The sequence below is a fragment of the Pinus tabuliformis genome, chromosome 1_1 (assembly GCF_031772625.1).
Source record: "Pinus tabuliformis cultivar Carrire ecotype Pingquan chromosome 1_1, CPIR1, whole genome shotgun sequence".
In the NCBI taxonomy this organism is placed as follows: Eukaryota; Viridiplantae; Streptophyta; class Pinopsida; order Pinales; family Pinaceae; genus Pinus; species Pinus tabuliformis.
Window position 1 is genome coordinate 472,802,563 of NC_142297.1, and position 10,277 is coordinate 472,812,839.

Here is a 10,277-nt window from a genome sequence, read left to right on the forward strand (position 1 = left end):
AAAATAAATCCAAGTTTTCCTGGAATGGTCATCGATGAAGGTGACGAAGTGTTTGGCACCACTACGAGCTTTTGTGGACATCGGTCCGCAGATATTTGAGTGTATCAATCCTAGTACACTCTTGGCCCTATTTTTACTTCTAGGAAATGCTTCTTTGGCATACTTGCCCAGAGCACATTTTCTGCATACATCATCTCATTTTGTACTATGATCTAGAATTCCTGTTCCAATTTTCCTGAGAATTCTCAGAGCCCCATGGTGCAAATGTCCCATCCTTCTGTACCATAGTTCATTCAATTCCTTGTCTGCATTACTACCTATCAGTGCCATTGGTGATTCTAGATGCAACCTATATAGCCTATTACTTTTGATTCCGATCTGTACTTTCATTTTCCAACTCGGGTATTTGACGTATTCTTTCTCCTTAATGAAGAAAACGTAATATCCCTTGCTTTGAAGTTGTGATACGGAAAGTAAGTTCAACCCTAGTCCTGGCACATGCAACACATTAGTAGCTCAGAACCGTTCTCCTATTTTTATTTGAAAAACTTGGTACCCTTCCCTAGTGGAGTATGCTTTGCCTTATTCCCCATGGTGATCTAAAAATTCATTCTTTCCTCCTAATAGTCTGAGAAACAGTCCTGGATTCCTATCATATGCTAGGAGGCTCCATTTTTTATATACCATACCTCTGATGATGCAGAAATTGTTACGCAAGCAACTTCTTCTTCCAATCTAGAAGCCAGCATAAAGAAAATGAAATTTCTATCTCTTGTGCAATTTTCTAAAAATCTGCACGAGTCTCCTGACATGGATGTTTTTGCATCACGATCTTGACCCATAATTGATTTTCCCTTCCTGTCTCTGATTCTTTGCTCTGATACCATGTGAAAATTTCTAAACAAAAATTCTATTACTGCAACAACTGATTTATTTTACCTACTTATTTTCCAATAAGTTATTTGTGAAATCCCTTCAGTGAATATTAAAATAAATTCTACTGCAGATATAACACCATTATACAGAAACAAATACATGGACAAGAAACAAACACATCAACACAGTTAGTGTTGGACAATTGTCCCTGGAAAAACCCAATGTGGGAAAACCAGTGCAGCAGAGGAGGGTTTTATTAATCAGCTTTCTTGAGTACAACTAGGATGCCAAACTGGCTTACCCAATAGAGATAACCACACGGCAGTAATACCACAAAAATCCTCTGGCACTTCCCCTAGGCTCAGCGTCAGTCCATCTATCTTCTGTGTAGCTCCCAGACCCTCTATGTTAGCACTCTGTCTCACTACGCCAGCACTTGGCCTCTTTGTGTCATCCATGCAGTTCCTCTAGACACTACGCAATCCAGTTGCCTCTGCGTCTGCCTCTCTGATATTTGTGCTAGTCCTCGGGCACTATCCATGCCTCTCTTCTATGTACTCATTGTCTCTCACTGCAATCCAGACCACTAGTTCGAATTTCTCAGCAAACCCCGCTCTATAAATTGAACTGATTGGTCTCCCTTGGTGTCTCTCCGACTGACCCTCAAGCCTCCTCTTATACTTTTCCTGTTGATGAATCAACAATCGAGATTAAGTCTCTAATCAACAACTAAGATTAAAATAGACTTAATCTTCATCTCTTAGAAGCTTCTCATCCTTATCTTTATTAATACCCATTAATAATTTTTATTTTCCTAATTTTAGACTTAAGAAATTAAAAATATTAATTATTTTAATAACTCCTCATTCAAATGGAATTTTCCAAAACAATTTCTGGGTCTTGGAGATCGCATGTGCTTTAGCCTCTCCATCAATTTTCATGGCTAGAGCACATCCGATTCTACCCAAATCAACATTGTCTAAAAAGACCATCTTTATGGAGAGTCGATTATGTATTTTTTGGGGTCGACTTGTAGTTGAACAGTCAAGTATTTTGATGGGGCTAACATGAGTGACTTAGAGCTAACTTGATTAAATGTTGCTTACCTAGTTTCATAAATCCTTCAAGTTGATCCTATAAATTTCTTTTGAGGTGTGCAAGTCCAACATCTCTCTTATCTATGACTCTCCATTTTTTAAGAGACAAATTCATCATCCACTAGAGTCCTTGTTCTCCCAGAGTTAAGGTATTGACCAAACACTTTGCTATAGTCTTCTGCAACAAATTTATAATGATATCCAACTGCAGAATGATGCAAATAAATCAATCCTCAATTTCTATTCTACTTCTTGTTAGCAAAAATAAATAAATTTGTTTAACTTCTCTCTTGGGTACCCAATCTTCTCTATAACAGATGCTACAGGAGGTGGAGAGTATTGAGTGAAAGGAGCAGACAACAGAAAACTATAGGTTGAATCTTCCTCACCCTGCAAACACACATAGTTCTAGAAACATTAATAACACAAATCCATGATTTTATATCATAAACATGTTGACTTAGAGAGTTGCCAGTAGGATAGTCAATCAAGTAGCCCAATAGTGTTCCTTATAGGAAGATATTTTTTTACTTTTGCTTAGGCCATCAATGACAACAATGACACATCTCCACAAAACTTAAGTTATTTCATAACTTTATTGTAAATTGTACTTCATTTGTCTTATAAAAGTGAATTGTTATTAAATAAAGTAATTTATTTGTAAAAGTGAACTTATAGGAAAAGCTAGTGAGGGATTTTTTCCCCCTTTTTTATCAACATCCATCACCACATGAGTCAAATTCTCCCTGCGACATGGCTTTTTGCTACTATTAAATACTTCTTCTTTAATGGCATAGTTTTCACATCCAAAATCCTTTTTCAGTGCCCTTTTTCTAAGGGCCTATTTTTTGTGGGAAAAACTTAATCCCTTATAGATTGAATCATACAACTAACTCTTTTTTTAATGTACAATTCTTTCTTTTAGCGACACCATTTTTTTGTGGTGAAAACTTAATCCCTTATAGATTGAATCATACAATTAGCCATTTTCTTTAGTGTACGACTTTTTCTTTCAGTGATAGTATTTTGTTGTTGTGTATATACAACAATATGTTGCATTTGAATTCCTTAGGAAATACGGAAGTTATAAATTTATTGGCATATTCACTTCCATTATTTGTTTTTAAACTTTGCAGTTGATGTCCAGATTGTTTTTCTACAAGGATCTTGTAGGCCAAGAACAAGTCAAAAAGTTCTCTCAACTTGCTTAAAGAAATAAACCCAAGTGCATCTTGAGAAGTCGTCAATGATATTTAAGAAGTACTTGAACCCAAAGAATGAAAGAGAAGAAAGTGGACCACATAAATCATTGTGAACACGCTGCAAAGGGACTGAAACGTGCCAAGAGGCACATTTGTCAAAATTGTCCTGATGATGTTTGTCAAGAACAGAAGTGGCACAGATGCCATATCTACAAGTAATGAGAGGAAGACCAGTGCATATTTTCAGTTACATAAGTGTCACAGTGAGTGGTAGTTTAGATGACCAAATTGCTAATGTGGCAAAGTTTGCTCAAGTTATCACTATGAGCAATAAAAAAAAGGGAAAATATGATGACATGAACTTGTCAAACTTGTACAACTAAGTAATATCATCAATTATTCCAGTGGCAAGGACCTCTCAATTAAATTAAGAGTAAAGGGAAAAATTCAATAGTTAAGCCTTCTTCAGCTACAAGAGTCTCGAGATGAGTGACCACCTAAGAAGTCCTAGTTACTAGGTGCAAGCCCCAAAGTTGATTATTAGTGGTATACAGTTTTGTTCGTTGGTATCAATCCCACTTATTCACCATTGTGAACATCAACTAATGTAATGAGTGATATGTTGACCATTCAAAGTCGTGAAAAAATTGGTTAGTTGAAACTTAAACTCATGGATATGGTCATAATTTAATGACTTACTCTACACAATTAACCCTAAAAATGATATCTAATACATTGCACTGCAAAAGCCCCTCAATTAAATGAAGAGTGAAGAGATCTCTAACTAACTAACTCATATGACATAATACCTATCCAAGCTTTGCAAATGGGTCAACAAGTTAAATCAGAGTGATTATGGGGAAAACCCTATAGTTAAAGACATGTAAATCGAAAGTCTTCAAATGGGTGGCCTCCCAAGAAACCCTAGTTACCGAATGCACGCCTTGGAAGTGATGATTGATGCTATGTGATTTACTTCGTTGGTAGCAATACCAATTCACCCCTAGGTCATAGTTTGATTTTTTAGACTACACATTTAATCCTGAAAATTATATATAATATGTTGCAGGTGAAAACCCCTCAATTAAATTAACTTTTATACAATATTTTACAAGAGTATGATCATACTTTATTCCATGGTAGTCCAATTAACCTCAAACATCATGTCAAGGTTAATCTTGTATGGACAATTTATAACTATGTTAAAGCGTGTGTTCAATGATGGCATAAGGCATCATTTAGGGGGGCAGTTTGTTGTTTGTTATTGCTAACATGGAAAACTAAGTCGTTAGTGGCACAAAATGGTTGATTGATGTAAACATTAATACCATCATAATTCCCTATAGAATAAAAGTTGTCATGCAAATCATCTTTTTAGTCCACCATGTAACTTTTATCTTACCATTGCCACAATGACATCAAAATTGTATAAAGAAAAAAAAGCGTATTGTTAAATTCAAATTTTGTTTGAACAACACATGACACACAATCTATCCTTTCCACCCGCTCCCATGTCTGAATTCATTGGATTTTCTAACGGTGTGCAACACAAAGATACTTGGGGTGGTGGGGCATACTTGGTCCTCCAAGAAAATATTACATATAGCATTTGGCTTAACATTAGAGCGAGATCCAACACAAAAGAAAAAGTTACAACCCACTGGGCACTCCTTGGTGTTGTTACTTTTAATGTTCTCACTCTGCAAGTCTATATGGACTTGAGTTGTAATAAACTGGCTAAATGGCAAGAACCAACTTATATGAAAAACAACAAGGCCTTTACCTTCTAAACAAAGGTCAACTTCAAATTCCCTCTGGTCATTATTTGGAGCATATATCTAGACTCTTTGTCCATTTCTATCTTTTTGTTTGTTGTAGCCTTTAGTTAATTTTGTATTCGCTGTCTATGGTATTGCACTTCCAAAGGGGCTCTTTTGGTCATAGTTCTCTTGATTTTTCTTGTTTTGAGAATTTTGATGTATTTTTTTTTTGATATAGTTTGTATACCCTGCAAATATTTTCTTCAAGACTCCAAGTTAATGTACTCTTTCTTCTTAATGAATAAAGACAAATTTTCCTTTACGGAAAACCTTACAATAAAAAAATTGATAAATAATAGTCGTTTCATATTTCCAACTATTGTTGAAAGAAATACAAAAGTTTTCTCATGAAAACTCAAAATACCATAATATACTAATAGAATTAATGTTCATTTGTTTAAACTAATGTGTAATTTAATATTAAATGTTAAACTTACATTTAGCTCATAATAATTAATTAGATAATTTGTTAAATGTTAAATCATATTTACCTAACTAGATAGCACAACCACATTAATAAATGTGATTGATAACCATATTAATAACTGTGATTAATATAAACCTAAACATCAACTTAATATATGAACCTAATATTAATACATTAATTTGTATTAACAAATATTAATATATTAAATTGCAACATATTGATATATTATATTATAATATTAAATTTGCAATGCTCATATACTTTACATATTTTGACTCTAATGAAAATAACTTCAAAACATTAAACAAAACAAATCATTTCTATGATTAAAATCCAACAAAACTGGTGGTAATAACCTTGTGATATTGTGAATGAATTTTTGCATGTTAAAAGGATTTTGCATATTAAAAGGATTTGAGATGATGGTATTGATTAATTTGTAAAATGTTAGTTTGTTATATTATATTTTTATAACTAATTAACGGTTAATAATATGAATGTCAAACTTCCATATACACCATTTTATTTGGTTTGAGATGATAAAACAATTCCACTGATATCTAACTAATTAATGGTTAATAATAAAAAGATAAAATTTGGCAGACCATTTTATTTGATTTGAGATGATAAAACAAACCATTTTATTTGATTTAAGATGATAAAACAATTCTACTGCCTTCTAATTGACTGATTAACATGAATAGAAATGTAAAGATTATATAATTTATGTTTTAATTCAAAAAACAAAAAAGATGGTTAATGTTTCAATTTTCAATTTAAAAGCATTTGCATATACTATTTTTTAATCAAAGAAATCGAAAAGTTATTTTCTTGAATAATAAAATTGCAATGAAAGAATTTTAAAATGCTAATAATTAAAAATAACATACATTTCTCATATATATCAATGTCTACAATTTCTTTTACATAATTTTGTAGTAACAATTTCTATACCTTTTCTTTCCCTCCTAAAAAGTGGAATGTGCATTAAAAATATATATATTTAATCTCTATTTTCACATATTTAAAAAATATGTTATATATTATTGGAAAATTATTTTTAATAATAAAATTTTAATTAAAAAATATATAGTAATAAATTTACTAAAAATAAAAATGTAAAAATTCTCATATTTTGATGACCAGATTTTATTTTGCAGAATTTTATTGTAACAATTTCCATTCTCTTTTTCTCTCCTCATAAAAAGAGGAATATGCACAAAACATAATAATAAATTTATTAAAAATAAACCTGAAAAAAATTATCAATCTTATGACAAATTAACCACCCTAACATCATTAATTACCATGTTTAAATTCAAATTCATTCTTGATCGTTACTCTGATATCAAATGGGCTTCATGAATTCAAGTTCTGCAGAAAAAGAAACTTCTTCACTTTATCCAAAAAGCCCTTTTAACTACAATGCATCCAAATACTGGGCCATTGGGAAATTCATTTATAATGAAACTAGTGAACCGTGACATGCCAAAATTCGGAAAGAACCAATGATAATATCTCGTTGTCTAGTACTTCATTACATATTTGAATTCACAAGGGCTATTAAAAGCAATAGCTGATTTGCTTGGGCATCACACAAAAGGACAAAGTAGCAAATGAAAACTTCAAACCGTTACAGTTTGACTCGCTGAAATCCCATATGCATAACGACATATATACGCAACATTCTTTTGGACAAATCACCATTCATTATATTTAACATATATATTCGGATCCGATCAGAATCACAAAAATACACAAATTTCTGCCATAACCAATACCTCATTACCAGTAAAAGTTTGGGTATGCAGACACACACAGTATAGGACAGCAGACTTTTCCACCTGGAGGTTCATCTACGCAAATCCACATCTAAAACCCATTACAGTCCGTTCCCACACCACATATACCCTCCATGTAGACTTCCCTTTCTCTTGATTGCCCCCGTAATAACTTCAAAAAATGAAAGATACCAGCAGAATAATTAGCAAAAAATTTACCCAAAACTTTATCACAGGAATCTACAATGGCTGGGACATTTTCTACAATGAAGAAAGTTGCTAGCCAAGGGAGCTGTTTGCTCCCCACTATTGAAAACGTACTGTGTTCCTTTTGATGGGTTTTGCAAAGAGTGGAGCTTTCATCTCACATGATAGCCTTAAGACCTCTGTAAGGTCTACAGGATGATCTGGTGAAGGCAACCATTCGAAATGATGGAGCATCCTTGCAAGCAATGTATGGACAGTTTGCAATCCTAAGGCCTTTCCAGGGCAAGCCCTTCGTCCTGATCCGAAGGGTGCCAGCCTCAGATCACTTCCCATGATGTTAACATCCAATCCCCCAGTGGATGGCAAGAACCGCTCTGGTTTGAAGCTGAGAGGGTCGGTCCATATCTTCTCATCATGAGTGATGGCCCACATATTTACATATGCAGTTGTGCCAGCAGGAATGAGATGCCCACCGACATGGACATCATGGATGGAACGCCTAGCCCAAGAGAGCAATGGCCCAGGTGGGTGGATCCTCAGAACCTCCTTCACAACTGCTTGCAGATAGTGGAGCTTAGGAATGTCAGATTCTGTTAATTGCCGAGAGTTTCCCACTACAGAGTCCAGCTCCTCGTGAATCTTGGCCTGGATGTTGGGATGAAGAATCAGCCTTGCAAGAATCCATTCCAAGAGAATTGCAACAGTATCAGTACCTCTGAAGATCATCTCCTGCAAAACCCATATGCACCAGTAAGCTATTAATAAAAAATCACGGTAAGGCCATAATACCAAACAGACAACTGATTCGATTTTAAAAACCCACCAATGATTTCACCATTATAACATAAGCATAATGAATCAAAAGCCATCAAGCAAACATAAATACGCATATTTAACAAGGATATTTTTAACATCTGTAAATAGAATGTGATACTCACATAACATAAAACCAAAGGGTGTGGATCTCCAAAGCCAGATGTCAGGATTCCCAATAAGAATTGAACTAGGTTTAAAAATCACATAGCATAAGACTTGTGGCACGAAGTAGTGAAATAATTAGAGAACAAATCATCTAGCATGCGGGCAGAAAACACGCCGAAGAGATGACTGATTTGATTATTAATTTAAAGAGATGCCAGCAAACCATCAAGCCTATCATACAAAACTGGCCTTGCCAATCATATACAAGAAGGACCTTGCCAAACATGTGCAAAATCAATACTTGTTAAACAAACCGATCATGCAATTTATACCTTGTGATATTCTAACTCAGTGGAAACATTAAACCAACCACACAAACTGCCTTCTTAGCAACTACCAACCTGCAACAGAATTCATTTCCCTCCAATATATAAAAACCCACCTACTCTGATATAGTTCTAAAATTCCAGTGTTTAATATGTGTGCCAGTTATATTAACTCTGGATAAACATCCGTGAGCTTTGTAACTTAGCGGTGCGTATCAAACCCCTAATTTTAGTTGTGTCTATGCTAATATCTAAATTCAATGCAACTGATACAGAGCAAGTGTGTGTACAACATGTCTCTGTAGTCTGCAATAATAAAACCAATACTTTAAAACCCAAATCCACAAATTATTTGCAATATAGTCAAGTGAAACAGGGTGATGTTGAATTAGTAATGAAGTGAAAACAAAACTCAATACTGAAGCAAAAGCTGTGGACATACCCAGAGAACAGCAACCATATCACTGTCGCTGAGCTTCTCAGTCCCCTGCAGTGACAGTAACACATCAACGAAGTCGGAATCCCCTTTGTCTATGTTCGCAGGAGTAGCTCTGTGCTCTTCAATGATATTCTGGACGAATGCATACACTCTTGGAACCAAGTCAGAACACCTCCTCCTGATCCCCTGTAAATCAAGAAATCCTATAAAAGGAAGGTGGTCTGCCCAATTGAAGATACCCAAGAGGTCATATCCCTCTTTCACCATTGAAGCCAGCTCTTCAGACTCAGAATCTCCAGAGCCAAAGCTGTAACTCCTCCCAAAGACTGACCCCATGATGTTATTCAACGAAGTCTTCTGCAAAATCTCACGGATTTTCACAGAAGAATTGGGCTGTGACTTCGCCAACAGCTCAATGGTCTCCAACATGGAGTTCGTCAAGGCCTGTCTCTGGGATTCGAAGGCAGAGATTCTTCGTGCAGAGAAGAGGTGTAGAGCAGCAATTCGCCTGAGATTTTTCCAGTACTCACTGTATGGAGCAAACCCAATTGCTCTATCAAACATCAGTTGATAAGCGGATTCCTTAATGGGCCTATCTGCAAAGGCCGAGCTGTTAAGAATCGCCTTGGCGACTTCAGGCTGGCTGCATATGACTGCGCGGGTGAAACCCATACTAAAGGCCATAAGCTTCTGAGCATTGCAGGCTTGTGCCAAGTAAGCAAGGCGCTGGTGTGCGAGGCTGCACATGACAGTGAGGTTTCCCAGTATCGGTAATCCCCTGGGTCCCGGGATTGTGGGTTTCCGTTTCAGGGAACCGCCCCAAGCAGGACCTCCGGGTGAAAGCCAAGAGAGTAGAACATACGCCATGGCTATAAGCAAAACTAAAAGGAACCATGTATTACAAAATGCTTCAGGGGTAAATATAGTAAGAACCTTGTTGTTAATGGCAACAGGCAGGGCCAGATTCAGCCTGAGAAAAGTGATGCGAATGGTCGTTGGCATCCATGGCTTTTTCGAGCTTGAAATCGCAGGTTGGGAAATGGGGAATTCTAATTTTCCTGGTTCAATGAATACACGTCTCTAGAACGATGATTCTCAAATGGACAGACGAGAAAACCTCAGAAGCCGTGAAGAGCTCTGGGAAATTGGATTAGATTGGAATGAAACAATCCAAATCCGGA

At 35.6% G+C, this 10,277-nt stretch overlaps 1 protein-coding gene across 1 annotated transcript; it reads right to left on the reverse strand.

The window, feature by feature from the left end:
- Window positions 1–7,245: 7,245 nt before the first annotated feature.
- On the reverse strand, window positions 7,246–10,053 carry LOC149213796 (cytochrome P450 78A4-like). Its single transcript, XM_089392120.1, has 2 exons — window positions 9,100–10,053; window positions 7,246–8,139 (listed from the first exon to the last, which is right to left on the reverse strand). Exons 1-2 carry the CDS (start codon window positions 9,961–9,963, stop codon window positions 7,510–7,512), a joined length of 1,494 nt encoding a protein of 497 aa, XP_089248246.1. The 5' UTR covers window positions 9,964–10,053; the 3' UTR covers window positions 7,246–7,509.
- Between the last annotated feature and the right edge of the window lie 224 nt (window positions 10,054–10,277).